The sequence below is a fragment of the Populus trichocarpa genome, chromosome 15 (genome assembly GCF_000002775.5).
Source record: "Populus trichocarpa isolate Nisqually-1 chromosome 15, P.trichocarpa_v4.1, whole genome shotgun sequence".
Classification (NCBI taxonomy): Eukaryota; Viridiplantae; Streptophyta; class Magnoliopsida; order Malpighiales; family Salicaceae; genus Populus; species Populus trichocarpa.
In genome coordinates, this window is record NC_037299.2 from 12,174,726 (window position 1) to 12,189,251 (window position 14,526).

At 34.6% G+C, this 14,526-nt stretch overlaps 2 protein-coding genes across 4 annotated transcripts in view; both read right to left on the reverse strand.

The window, feature by feature from the left end:
- The window catches only part of LOC18110464 (uncharacterized), a 35,844-nt gene extending 35,166 nt beyond the window's left edge, over nucleotides 1-678 (reverse strand). The window contains exon 1 of one of the 2 annotated variants that reach the window (XM_052447618.1): nucleotides 312-660. In XM_052447618.1, coding sequence (XP_052303578.1) covers nucleotides 312-470 — 159 coding nt within the window. In that variant the 5' untranslated portion in view covers nucleotides 471-660. Of the gene's footprint in view, nucleotides 1-311 lie in introns of both variants that reach the window. The other variant, XM_052447616.1, reaches the window with a different exon arrangement.
- Nucleotides 1-12,946, reverse strand: part of LOC18110465 (uncharacterized) — a 38,630-nt gene extending 25,684 nt beyond the window's left edge. Inside the window, exons 1-3 of one of the 2 annotated variants that reach the window (XM_052447620.1) lie at nucleotides 12,549-12,946; nucleotides 11,931-12,141; nucleotides 6,667-11,438 (exon numbers count right to left, since the gene is read on the reverse strand). In XM_052447620.1, coding sequence (XP_052303580.1) covers nucleotides 6,670-11,438; nucleotides 11,931-12,141; nucleotides 12,549-12,707 — 5,139 coding nt within the window. In that variant the 5' untranslated portion in view covers nucleotides 12,708-12,946 and the 3' untranslated portion in view covers nucleotides 6,667-6,669. Of the gene's footprint in view, nucleotides 1-6,443; nucleotides 11,439-11,930; nucleotides 12,142-12,548 lie in introns of those variants that run through there. The other variant, XM_024586404.2, reaches the window with a different exon arrangement.
- Between the last annotated feature and the right edge of the window lie 1,580 nt (nucleotides 12,947-14,526).

Sequence of the window (14,526 nt, forward strand, 5' to 3'; positions counted from 1 at the left end):
CAAAATTAGGTAGCTTGATGACTTCATTTCACCTAGAAAAACAACAAGAACCCATTTTTTCACCGAAAGCCACAGCCAAAAAGAAAAGACAGTCATTGACTCAACTTGACTCTTAGCTTTTCAATTCAGTAAAACAAAAAACAACAGAAATTTGCAGCTTCCAACTTTAATCACTAGCAAAGCAATCAGCGACTACAAAATTAAAAGAGAAAGAATGGATCAAGGGCAAATAAAACATATAAAGTAAAACATGCAACATTAAACATACTAAACAGCATTGTCTGGTCACATTGATAAAAAAGAAAGAAAACCTGAATGAGTTCCATAAGAAAGTGGACATCTTTAGCGTAGAGTTCAGCAGAAAGATACTTGACAGCCTGATCAAGCATAGGAGCCAAAGGGTTCTTTTCTCCTCCTATTGAGAATGTAGTTTTTCTTATGTGCTCTATGTGTTGTTTTGGAGTTGCCATTGTTGCTCTTGCAAACAGAAAAGAAAAAACACCCAGAAACCGAAAAGGAAAAACACGAAGTTGAGTAGTTACAGTCTTACAGAGAGAAGAAAGCAGAGGTTTGAAGGAAACAAAGAAAGCTCGAAAAGAGGAGAAGGTAGCGGTAGCGGTAGTAGTGAGTAGTGAAGTGAAGACTAGAAACTAAGAAGACTCCTTCATAGGGAAGGAAACTTGTACAGGTAGGAGTGGCGGAAAAAAGAGGAAAGGCATTGACTTGAAAAAAAAAAAAAAAAAGCATAGAAATATTTAAATAATAATTGAAAGAACCTAAAAAATATGTTTTTCCTTATCAGTACAAATTTAGAGAATTAGAAAACTAGTTTTTTGCAAGCAAAGAAATATTGTATTTAAATAGGAAGGTTAGGTTTTTCTTTTACTTAGTTTATTATTCCATAAAATTAGAGTATTTCTCTGTTTTCTGAACATTCATTTTTTTGTTATGTAAATTTTTTGGCATAAAATGAAAAGGATAGTTTAAAATTATTAAAAAAAATTTATTTTTGATATTAATATATTAAAATGATTTAAAAAAACTAAAAATATAATTAAAACCCCAATACCAAACAGAATTGATCTTAAGTTATATAAACAAAAATACTTGACTTACTTTTACATAATGATTTAAATTCTTTTTTAAAATTTTATTTTTTTATCAGTATATTAAAATGATTTAATTTTTTTAAAATAAATTAAAAAAATATAACTTTTTTTAGATAAAACGATTGAATCTCAATACCAAACAAAATATAAGTTACATAAACAAAAATACTTGACTTACTTTTACATAATGAAAAAGTAAAGTAATCCACAATATATATACTTAACCCCTAGGCATATGGTTAAGGATTATAAAAGAGAGAGAGAGAGTACAGATCCCACCAAGGTTTCCATGAATCCAAGTTTGTAACTGTTGGAGCTGCTATGCTATCAAACGATGGATGTGATTATGTTATAATCATAAACAATGCTTTATTATACAGAAACTATTCATGGTATTGTTATACTTTCGTTTTCTTTTTCTTGAGAAGAGCTTTATGCTTGTTCTAACAAGCTGAGGGAAATCTTCATTCTCTTTAAGCATGAATAGGAAAAGGCTCGAAGGAAAAGAGAAAAGAACTCGGACGTAGTGGAAGAGGGAAAAACTTGCTCGAGAAGTAGTGTAAAGTTGAAAGACAAAAGAAAAGAAAAGGGCTATCAAATTTCAAACATAGAAAAGAAAAGGACTCAAATATTCGTTTTTCACTGTTCGGAAAGAGAGACTGGTCTTTAATCATAATTGAATGGTCCTCCATGATTCGACCGCACAAGAATTGAGTGTGTTTGGCTGAGTGGTTTAATATATTTAAAGAAAAATTAAAAAAAAATTATTTTTATATGTTTTTGGATCGTTTTAATGTAATGATGTAAAAAATATTTTTTAAAAAATAAAAAATATATATTATTTTAATATATTTTTTAACAAAAAATACTTTGAAAAACAATCACTACCGTACTCTCAAACCCCTTCTTTCTCTAGTCTTTGAAACAAGAAGATAAAAAATACGCAGAGAGATAATTAGTTTTGAGAAATATACAAAAGTAGACTGATACAATTAGATCGTACCGTATGTGTATTATAGATAAATGCATGTCAAGAAATGATGAGCGTATTTGTTATTGTGGTAGCGGTTATTTTTCAAAGTATTTTTTGTTTAAAAATGTGTTAAAATATTAATTTATTATTATTTTTTAAATTTAATTTTTAACATCAACACAATTTAAAAATATCAATTTAAAACACAAACAACTATTATTATCATTACAATTTCAAACAATTGGTGTAGTTCAACTACACAAGTCTTCAACAAGAAGATAAAGGATACGGAAGAGACTTTTAGTACTGAGAAAGATATGCAGCCAAACAAGTCGACTGATGCAATTAGACCATACCGTACAGAATATCATTGATCCACAGGTCAGATCAATTTTTCTATTACAGTTCAGTTCAGTTCTAGTCTGAATTTTTGACACTTGCTTCGATGTTGAGCACATATGCAACCACATTAACGATTGTGTTTCTCATCTTTCCCTTGCTGACCAAATGCCGGTTTGCTTGACTCAATAGTCGACCATATCAATATAGTTTCAGCTGCAACTGCAAACGTCCTTCTATCACATTAGGGGAAGGGAGAGGGTGGGACAGAAAAACTCGAAGGAAATTTCAATTTAAGCTAAGCACAAATGATCATCTTGCATATAGCCGAAGTATACATTTAACGTATACATTAGATAGCTGCGATTCGAAGAAAGACAGAAAACACATAGTTAGGTTTACTCCGACAGTTGTAGACGTACCAGAATCAGCAATTTATCAACTGGTAGCGGTAGCGATAGCGGTAGTAGCGAGTAGTGAAGTGAAGACTAGAAACTAAGAAGACTCCTTCATAGGGAAGGAAACTTCTACAGGTAGGAGTGGGGAAAAAAGAGAAAAGGCATTGACTTGAAAAAAAAAAAAAGCATAGAAATATTTAAATAATAATGGAAAGAAACTAAAAAATATGTTTTTTCTTATCAAATAAAATTTATTTTTATATAGCATATTAAAATAATTTAAAATTTTTTAAAATAAATTACAAAAATTAAAAAAAAAAACAAAAATACTTGACTTACTTTTACATAATGAAAAAGTAAAGTCATCCACAAGAAGTTATCATAATATACTTAACCCCTAAGGCATATGGTTTGTAACTGTTGGAGCTGCTATGCTATCAAACGAAGGATGTGATTAAAAATTAAAATTAGTTGTTATAATCATAAACAATGCTTTATTATACAGAAACTATTCATGGTATTGTTTCATACTTTCTTTTTCTTGAGAAGAGCTTTATGCTTGTTCTAACAAGCTGAGGGAAATCTTCCCCTCCCAAGCTTTATTATACAGAAACTATTCATGGAATCTTTCTTAGTGTTGTAATGGTCGTTTTTCGAAGTAAAATAAGTTTTGCTCACTCTCTTTAAGCATAAATAGGAAAAGTCTACGAGTATGAGTTAGTTTCGTCGGGTGATTTAATATCTTTAAAAAAAATTAAAAAAATATTATTCAAAATTATTTTTTATGTTTTTGGACCGTTTTGATCAGGTAAAAAATAATTTTAAAAAAATAAAAATATATATTATTTTGATGTATTTTTAAGTTAAAAATAATTTAAAAAACAACTATTACCATACTCTAAAACACTTACTTCTTTGAGTCTTCGAAGCATGAAGACAAAGGATACAGCAAACAGATGATTAGTATTGAGAAAGATACATAAGAAGACTGCTACAATTAGACCATACCCTACATGTATTAGATAAATGCATGTCAAGACATGGTGAAAATGTTTGTTATTTATAGTAGCGATTATTTTTTACTTAGAAATATATTAAAATAATATTTTTTAAATTTAAATTTTAATATCAAAACGATCTGAAAATATTAAAAAATAATTAATATGAATTTTTTAAAAAAAAAAAATTTTAAAACACAAAAACAAACAATATCTAGTTATTAGCGCATATATAAATACAGGCCATACAGAATCACTAGATCATTGCCCTGCAGGCCAGGTCAATTTTTCCTAACACTAAAAAAAATATCCGAGCTTGTTCAGATATAGTAGCTGGTGGACTACAATTCGACTGTAGTTCAATTCAGTTCTAGGTTTAGAGGGGTATTTTGGATAATGTTAATAATAGCTTTTTAAATTGATTTTTATTTAAAAATACATTAAAATAATTTATTTTTTATTTTTTAAAATTTATTTTTTATATCAAGAAATCAAAACAATCTAAAAACACTAAAAAAATAATTTGGAGCAAACAAAATTGAGAATATTATATTTTGGATCGTTTTGATGTGCTGATTTAAATAATGAATTTTAAAAAATAAAAAAAAATATTATTTTGATATATTTTCAAACGAAAAAAACTTTGAACAAGAATCGCTATTACAATGTATATTGTAGTTGTAATTTGAAAAAAATAGATTTAAAAAATCTCTTTTAATTGTGATTAATTGATATAAAATATATGTTTGGTTAAAATTATAGTTGAAATTATTGTTGAATAAAAAATAGTTTAAAAAAGTTTTGTTCAAATAGCTTTTGAAAGCTATATTGATAATAAAATGACTAAATACGACATATATCACTTTTGTAGTTTTGAATTTCATTATTATGCATTGGATTATTAATACATTATAAATACAATAATAGGACATTAAAGTTTTATTTTTATTGTTTTATTAAACTAGTTGCAATCCTATTATAAATATAATTTATTCAAAAAGACCTTTGATATTCATGATTTTATAAACATTAAACAATATCGGTTAAAAAATAATCAAAACTAAAATAATTATGGTGCATCTTGTTTGTGTTCTACATGTTGGAATTTATTTATTGATTGATCCTCCCAATTCTGCCACTATTATTTTAATTTTTTGTTAACTAACACTAAAAAACATGTGGTGCATTCTATATACTATGCCCCTGAGAGTATATACCAAGGTTTGTTAAAATTTAATTTTTTTATTTAAAATTATTTTAATGCACTAGTATTAAAAATGATTTTTTTTAAATAAAAAATATATTATCATAATATATTTAAAAAAAACTTTAAAAAACAATGTTATGATAATTTTAGAGACTGTTTGGCAACGTGGTGGCGTCCACGTTTCCTGCGATTTGAAGCTACAAGCTGTTTGGTAACACATGAACGTGAGTTACTGTTCAATGGGTCCCACGTGCTACAGCGTTTGAAACGCGAGAAAATGAGAAGCAGCTCCTGCCTGCTTTCTGCGCGGTGAAATGATGCTACTGTAGTGAACAGTGGAGCCATTAAACATTTTTTTTTTTAAACAGTGGAGGCATGCCTCCACTGTTCGGTGAACAAGGTTTTTTTTTTTTTTTTTTAACCAGTACACTTAATTAATTTCACTTGAATTGTTTACGTGAACATGAACAACAACCTTTTTTAAAAAAAATTAGTTTGAGGTGAATTAAATTTACTCGTACTGTAATCTTAATTTTATTTTTGATAATATTTTATCTAATTTTGTAGTTCTTGTCGGATGAATTTTGTACGTAATGAAATTGTAGATAGTTTTTTGTTAAAGTTATTTTTTATATATATATAAAGTGTGATTTATTTCATGATGTAATAGCAATAGTTAAATCCATAATATTTAAATTAAAAACCACAAATATTAATATATATTTTTAAAAATTATTTTATAACCTCAATTTCAAAAACATTCTTAACCAAACACATTAAAATTATTTTTTCTTCAACCTCAATTTCAACCACAGTTTTAACCAAACACCTATTTTTTCAAACCAACCTCAACTAAAAGTATTTTTTATAAAACAACTTTTTTTAAACCACAACCACAACCGCTACTGCAATACCAAAAACACTCTTAAACACCCTGTGTAGTTCAACCGCACAAGTCTTCGAAGTAAGAAGACAAAGGATACGGCAGAGAGACTTTTAGTTCTGAGAAAAATACACAAGTCGACTGATGCAATTAGACTACCGTACGTGTATTAAATAGATGCATGTGAAGACATGGAATCGTTAGCCACAGCTTATGTAGAGACAGACCATACAGAATATCATTGACCCGCAGGTCGGATCACATTTTCTTAACGTTAAAAAGAATATCCAAGTTTGATCAGATATTAGTAGCTGGTGGACTAGAATTCTATCGCAGTTCAGTTCAGTTCTAGTCTGAATTTTTGACACTTGCTTCGATGTTTAGCACAAATGCAACCACATTAATGATTGTGTTTCTCATCTTTTCTTTTCTGACCAAATGCCGGTTTGCTCGACTCAATAGTCTGCAAATTCTTGGACTGCAGACGTCCATGTATCACATTACGGGAAAGGGAGAGGGTGGGAAGGAAATTTCAATTTAAGCTAAGCACAAATGACCATCTTGCATATAGCCGAAGCATACATTTAAGCGTATACATTAGATAGTTGCTAGCTGCGATTCGAAGAAAGACAGAAAACACATAGTTAGGTTTACTCCGACAGTTGTAGACTTGCCAGAATCAGCAATTGATCAACTGGTTGTTCTTAGGAAAACTACATTTTTATACATAGGAACAGTAGCATGACATTTTTTGGACACCTACTAAGGGAAAGCAGCAGACAGGAATTCCTCATCCTCCTCAAAAATCTGCAAATTCTTGGACTTCATTAAGAACTGAACTGCTTCTTCATTGAAACTGACCAGGACAGCCAACTTGATCAGCTCAGAGAGTGCGCTTATATGATCTTCTTTATCCCACAACACGCCCTCAGCTATGGCTTCAGCTAAATAAGTGGCATATTCAATGCGAACTTTGGGTCCACCAGCCTTGTCTGGCTTCTGTGTATAGAACTTCGAACTCTTTCTATCCCAACGAATCATTCGACTTCCTCTTACTTTCACAATCTCCCCTGAAGAGAGTGATAAACTATAGCTTACAGTAATTGGCTCCGCAGTCACAAGGGCAGTGATGTTGAGGAGGCACTGAACAGCTTCATGCCTCTTTTTCACTTGCATTTTTAAAGAAGGATCAGCTAAAAAGCCAAGAATGAGGCGAACCATCTCTTTTCCTATAAAAAGGACACTTGGATTCAACGGTTTGAGTTTCACCCCATCTGCCAAGGACAGTTCTTCCTTCCGCGCTGATTCAGAAATTGTGCGAACTCCGATTTTCCTGTATATTTCAAGCAACTTACTTCGGGGCAAAGAAGGCAAGCTCGGCTGAGGATACCAGACAAGTACTGGGCGAGGAGAAAGCTTTTCAAAAAGTTCCTTCAGAAGAAGGTCATCAGCTACAAAAACATCATTCTTGTCAAACAACAAAATTTCTCCACAGCCAGAATGAACAGGCAATTTCATTAAGCCATCAGCAAGAGTTGTCTCCACCTCTGAGCTCCATTGACTCATAACACACTCCCAGAATGCACAACACTGAGCATGTGATAATTGATATCCTGAAGTTTCCCAAACCTTCCAAAGCTTGCAGAGAGAATCAAAAGAAGGATTAGAGGTGACATTAAATACAGTGGAGAAGAAACAAAGCAAGTCCGGCTCATAGTATTCCTCCAAAACATTAAACTGCTGACCAAAAAGACCATCTCTGTTGTGCAGGACACATTCTTCTGGATTAACCCACTTACCGTTCTCGTGTCCATCAGGAATCCAAATCTTTCTGGTTGCATCACTTTCTGGCATCCACTCATTTTTGCTCAAAAATTTGAATATTCGAACAATAGTGGAAAAATCAGAATGGTGATATAAGTTACTGGCTAGCAATGGGCATGCCTCTTCCACTTCAACAGTAACTCCTATAGAGCTCAGCTCTTCCCTGTATGATGTGATGTTAGATCCATAAAAGACTTCATCAATGAAAGGTCCGTCATTGCTCTTCAAATACAAACCCCATTTGGAATCAAACAAGCAACAGTTGTCTGGAGTCCTGTAGCCAACATGGGTTTTTAACCACTCTCGACGAACATTTTTTAGAAAAGTGTCAGGAAAGGAGTAATCCTTCTCTTGCAATAAGATTCGGATGCACTCCAACAAAGAGAGCACATTCTCAGAAGTTATGTGACAAGGATTCAGAGGAAAATAAAGACCCGCAGCCACAAATTCCACACCGGCTTTAAATTCAACAACAACTCCCATCTTCTTCAGCTCCTTTTCATATTCACGAATACCCTTCCCGTAGAACTTGTCACTATCATCAATGAACGGAAGGAGAGTAATTGCAAGGATTGACTCCCATTCAGGACCATACAGGATGCAGTTTCCTGGACATCTATAATCACCGAGCCGAGTCCTCAACCAATTCACTTCGCGGATGCACTTCTTCTGATCTGAAGGAAATTTAAGAGAATTTTCCTTTAGCTTTCTACAGCACGACAGGAACGAAAAAACATTTTCTTTTGAAATGGAAGAAAACGATGCCTGTCGTTTGAAAGAGTGGACGAACACATTGACAGCCTCCTCAAAATCTACCTTTACTCCCAGCTGCTTCAACTCATTTTTGCGAGTGGTGATGCGACTTTCATAGAAATCATGATCAATCAATGGGACACTGTTGAAAACCTCTAGAAGGGAGCCCCATTCAGGATCAGGAAAGAAACATTCACCTGGAGATTTGTAACCGACATTTGTCTTCACACATCTCACGCCTTTAAGAGCTTTGGCAAGTTTGTCTGAAGATGTTGAATGATGCATGCAATCTAATATAAACAGAAGAGCCTCAGCTGTCAGAGAAGATGAAAATGAAGAAAATAAGTTGTCAACAACCATCTGGTAATTCCCATTGAAGTCAACTATGACACCAAGCAACTGAAGTTCTGCTTTGAAACAATTAATTTCTTCACCATAATCATCTTTATCAATGAAGGGTATTTTACTGATTTGCCTTGCAGTTTTCCATTCCTCACTGTATAGAACTGATCCATTTGGACACGTGCAACCATGGGAAGTTCTTAACCATCTGCCTTCTTTCATTTTGCTAACAAAGTGATCCGGAGAAAGAAAATTTTGCTTCAAAAATCTGATGAAATTGAGTATTGATATCACATAGCTTCTGGGCAAAGTGGATGAAGCTGCAAGAGACATCAGATGATTTCCAATAAATCTACATGCTTCCCCATATTCGAACATGACTCCAATTGTTTTTAGCTCCTCTTTGTACTCCTTAATCTTATCACCATAAAAACCCTGGTCGATTAATGGGATATCCACAAGCACAGTTCCATTTTGCAAAGTCGTTCCCCAGTTTGAATTTCCACCATCTGAAGTAAGTAGGAATGACTGTGATGGTGGCCTGTGATCTGAAGAACCATTAACTATAATCATAAGCCAGCTACCTTCCTTTATGCATGTTAAAAACTTTGCTGGAATGCGAATTCCTCTGCGTTTTAGCTCACGAATCCAATCCAACAGCAGAAATGCATTCTGTTTTGTGAGTGGCCCGGACACAGTAGGTATTCCAGCATTGGGAGGAGATATATTTGGAATATCAGAAGCTTTGACACGAGTAATAAGGAATTCCATAAACATTTCTTCCGATGTTCTAGTGCCAGCGAAACATGCAGGATGCAAGTAGTCCTCCCCGAGCTCCACGTAGTTTTCTTCCCTCCAAGGATTAGAACCAATCAACTCCACCCATTTGCTTCCGTTAGCAGGGACAAGAACTCCACTCCTTTCTTTGGTCACATGACCATAGCTATCTACTACTGGCATTTTACCACACAAAGAATCAACCCCCTCTGCATTCAGATAACCCTGTAAAAATGACTGGTATAGGAAGCAAGCATAGGCGATGGTGTTCTTCCTATTATCATTGAGATGATTAGTTACTTTTTCTGCATAGCCACGTAAATTTATCTCAGAAACTTTCACCTCAACTCGAAGCCATTGCAGGATGGCCTCCTTCTTAGAAAATGAATAGATGGCTTCCTGTGTACTTTTCGGCAGGAAAAATCTATTTCCAACAAATCCAAATTCCTTGTTCCAATCAATCAACCAAGATATATAACGAGTTTCATGTGATAGACATAACAACCTCTCACTGTTCTTCTGAGCTGATTCGTTGATGCTGCACAAAGACACACTACCATCACGATCTACATATTTTATAAGTGGAATGTCGCCCATTGTGGTGGTGAAAAACTTCGTACGCCAATTTTTGGCCACAAAAAGAAGAATTTGCAGATAAACATATTCTGAGACTCCCATTAAGAGATTAGAACTCCGAATGCACCTTGCATACCATTCATTGTTCACATGTCCCACACCCAAGAAATCAAGTATATGATCATACTCAGATTTATCAAAGTGAGAGCTCAGAACATACCAGCCATGGGATGAAAGATTATGAAATCTCACCCCTTCCTTCCTTGCCTTGTTCAACACACTCCAGAATGCAGGCATTATTCGACCAATTTCTGATGGTTTGTGGAAGAACTTCTGCTCTGTGAAAGACTCACTTGGAACAATTTCTTCTTCAGCCAGCTTTACTTTGATTGATTCCCTCACAGCATTAAGTGTTGGATAGTGAGAACTCTTGATTGGCAAGAACTGGAACAATCGAGGCAGACTAGACACCAGTGCATCTTCTCTCATTTTGACTAAGGAGACTAATGCATTAATAAAAGCAAGCGGCACGCAATCAAGAATCCCTTGATTCCAATTGTCATCCAAAAGTATTGTTTCCCTAGATGATGCCAGAATAAAATCTGCTTGAATTATGAAGGGCAAATTTGTGACCATCTCCGTAGGAAGAAATGCATAGATTCCAGGCAAGCTCATTCCTCGACGGAGACGCTCTCCATTAGGAAAAGCCAGAGTGATTACCCAATCTTCCACTCCCATTCTTTTCTCGACTTTGTTTTTTTTTTTCACTGGAAACTTCTGTTTCCACACAGAATAGCTGCATTCTCTGTCTTGCTCATCTGTACCGTTTTCCTCCGCAGACAGATGGAGTGTGTAGGACTCAGCATCAATGCTCTCCCTAGTCCTGAAATTAGTTTCTTTTGTAATAGCTATTGCACTCACTGTATTGAGCCTAGGATCCTCGTTCTCTTCCCTGACAGAAAGGCTTTTAATCTTTGAAAGAAATAAAAGCACTTCAGGATGAATGCTGGACAGCTGCTGCTTCACAGGCTTCACCTTGTCAGGTTTCAGGGGCAAGACTATTGTTGTTGTCGGAAGAGTTGAATTGGAACCGTATATTTGTTTAATGTCAGAAAGAGATGGATTCTCCTCAACCCATTCAGGAACAACGTATCCAAGATTGCAGTGGGGGCAAGGCTTTTCATTGAAGCGTATCTGATAGCCGTTGCTGAATATGATAGGCTGCGGAGTGATCAGAAACACACTCTTGAACCCAATTCCTGAAAATCAACCAATTGTTTGGTACTTTAGAACAACATTAGACATACAATATAAAACCTTTCCTATGGATAAAGCTCGTAAAGATCGTGCACTAAATTCAGAGTCAAGTAGAGAAATCTACTTTAATAAATAACTTAATCACAAGTCTTGCTCTCCATACTTATCATGAACGACTAGTAATTAAACGCACATGGGCATGTTGGATGCTAACATTAATTCATTGATTTGGCATAAAAAACAATGGAGCTTAAGATTGGCCCTGCTGATTTAGAACTAACGAACTATAGAATCACTTCTGCTTTGTGGTCTTTGGAATCAACCACGACGTTGACAATAGCAAAAGATTTTCTGAAATTGTCAACATTGAGCAGAATGGTCTCATTTCAATATTTTATTCACATTCAGCATAAACATATAACATAAATATTCCATTTAAACCTGGGAGGCTACTAGTTGAAATTTAGTCAGGAGTGAGTGAGTGAGAAAAATACCTTTCTCCCCAATATAACCACGTTTCCTGTTGCCTTTCTTAGTGGAATTCCCGACACTGCAAATCGACTCTATGTTTTTAGCAGAAAAACCCTTCTCGCTATTGAAGATCAGCAAAGTGGCTGGTGCACCCGTGGCTGTTATATCACGAGATGTTATGACGAACTCGAGCGAAGGGTCTACACCTTCCAAGTACTCATTGTCTTCTGCATTCTGAGAATGAAAAGTCACCACTTGGTAAATTACACATCCAAGATTTAAGTACTTGAAAATTAAGCAACACATGCATGTATAACGTTGTTTTGTGACCAAGTTCCATATAAAAGATAAACGGTAATCCCTACGTACGAGGTTGAAAGGATATTAATATAGGAAATGCAATGTTTACTTAATCTGTGATGCAAGTGGTTTTAATTAGTAATTGTGCGGCTGTCATAACTCCCTAGTATATTAATTATTTGGAATTAAAGAAAACACCAAGATTCAAGGCTCAGCATGGGAACAAAACTATTAAGCAAGTCATTGAGCACCAAGTCAACACATCATTATTCTCTTTACTACACAAACAGATAATTAAGTAAAACCAACACAAGAAAGAAGAAAAGGAAAGAAAGAAAAACCTGAATGAGTTCCATGAGAAAGTGGACATCTTTAGTGTAGAGCTCGGCAGAGAGATACTTGACAGCCTGATCAAGCATAGGAGCCAAAGGGTTCCTTTCTCCTCCTATTGAGAATGTCGTTTTTCTAATGTGCTCTATGTGTTCTCTCGGACTCGCCATTGCAACGAAAACCAAAGGATTCGATACACAAAAGATGTGAAATTAAAACCGAGATGGAATTTCAAGCCTTGAGAAAAATTAGTGGTGAGGTCTTGCTATGAAGAGGGAAGAGTACTGGAGAGATTGTGAATATTGGAAGCTTAACATGGAAGAAAGCAAGTTTGGTCTTGATGGGGGGGATAAAGTGGAAAGCTATAGATGAGTCATGAGACACCGTGGTCTTGCTTTGAAGGAGAGAGTCGAGAGACCTCTTAAAAAATCACTGTCTCTCGGTCTTCTTGGAGTCGCCGCTTGCTTTAAATTTAGGGAGGACATCAATTTAGCCCTGGAATATATGTCGATTCTTAATTGCATCCCTAACCTATAAATTTTATCATTCCATTCCACACTTTTTTTTTCATACATTTGTCAATTGATTACTTTTGTCTTTTTTAAAAATTTATTTTTTATCTGTTGTGCCTATGTTATGCATCAATTCGAAGAAATATTGATAAAAAGACTTGATTGAGAATGTTTTGAAATGATTGGGATTAAATTTATAAAATCTACAGGTTTTGTATTCAATCGAGAATGAGTACACAGGTCAGGGACTAAAATGAATTCCCTTAAATTTACCCGAACAGCGTGGAAATTCAAATCACTCCTGAGGGAACGAGCGATCTTTGGGGTCTAGCGTGATTAAAAGATTTTCGTACGGAAAAGCAAAAAAGTGTCAAATACAAAAAGGCATGAGAATAAAAAGACAAAAGATGTGTCTTTTAAGACAAAAGATGGCGTCAGTGATTGTGATATTTTTAGTAAATGTTTCTTAATTCTCGGTAAAATGCCAACGGAGAGATTCTATCAATAAATCCTGTAGGTGGGGTTTTTTAAGATTTTTCAATAAAATTTTATTAAACATCAAAAATAAAAAAATAAAGTTAAATAATATCCATTATAAATTTAATGTGTTTCCAATAAAATATTAAACTAAAACAATGACAGAGCTAGAGGAGGAAGCTGGTTGTTTCCGGGACCATACTGCCAAAAAAAGGGCGCACATGTATCATCCTTCTGTGATGTACTGTTCATGACCATTTGGCGAGGTTGCTCGTAATTCGCCGAGAGTTGCTCATATTTTTCAGTGAGATGAGTCATGTGTTGTTCATAATTCGTTGATAGTTGCTCGTATTTTTTTGTGAGATGAGTCGCGTGTTGCTGCAAGCCCACGAACTCCTTAGATTAGGTTCTCGATACTGATTGGAAGCTCCCAACGATTGAGACTACGGGCCGCCCGCAAGTTATTGGCCATAGTGTTGGAGAGCCCATACACCCGATTTTTATCGGGTCCACCGAACGATCCTACCTCCATCCATAAATCCGGATCGAAATTCGGATAGGTCGAAGGATCGTCCCCATATCTTTCCCTCAACCGGCTACTATAGTTCTCTTGAAAATGAAAAAAGAAATCATCATATTCAATTCAATAAAAATAATAACTTACAAAATAAAATGGTTGAACGAACATACCACAAAGTGTTGAGCGCGGTTGTCAACGAACTGTTGCATCCCCTTTTAGCGGTCTTCACTCTGCACGTGCGTCACTACAAACAGCTCAATTGGGCTCGGCTCACGTCCAAGAGACGTAGCCAGTAAGAAAAAAAATTAATTAAGTAACAACAAATTAATTAACGATATATTTCATTTAAATTAATCTTACCATCCGTTTCACATGTACAACAAACGAAACAGAGTTGTCGATGTGCGTTGTCACTGAACCATGAATGCCAACAAAGAAATCATTTTTATTCTATCTGTACCTGTGATTCGGTGGCAAGAA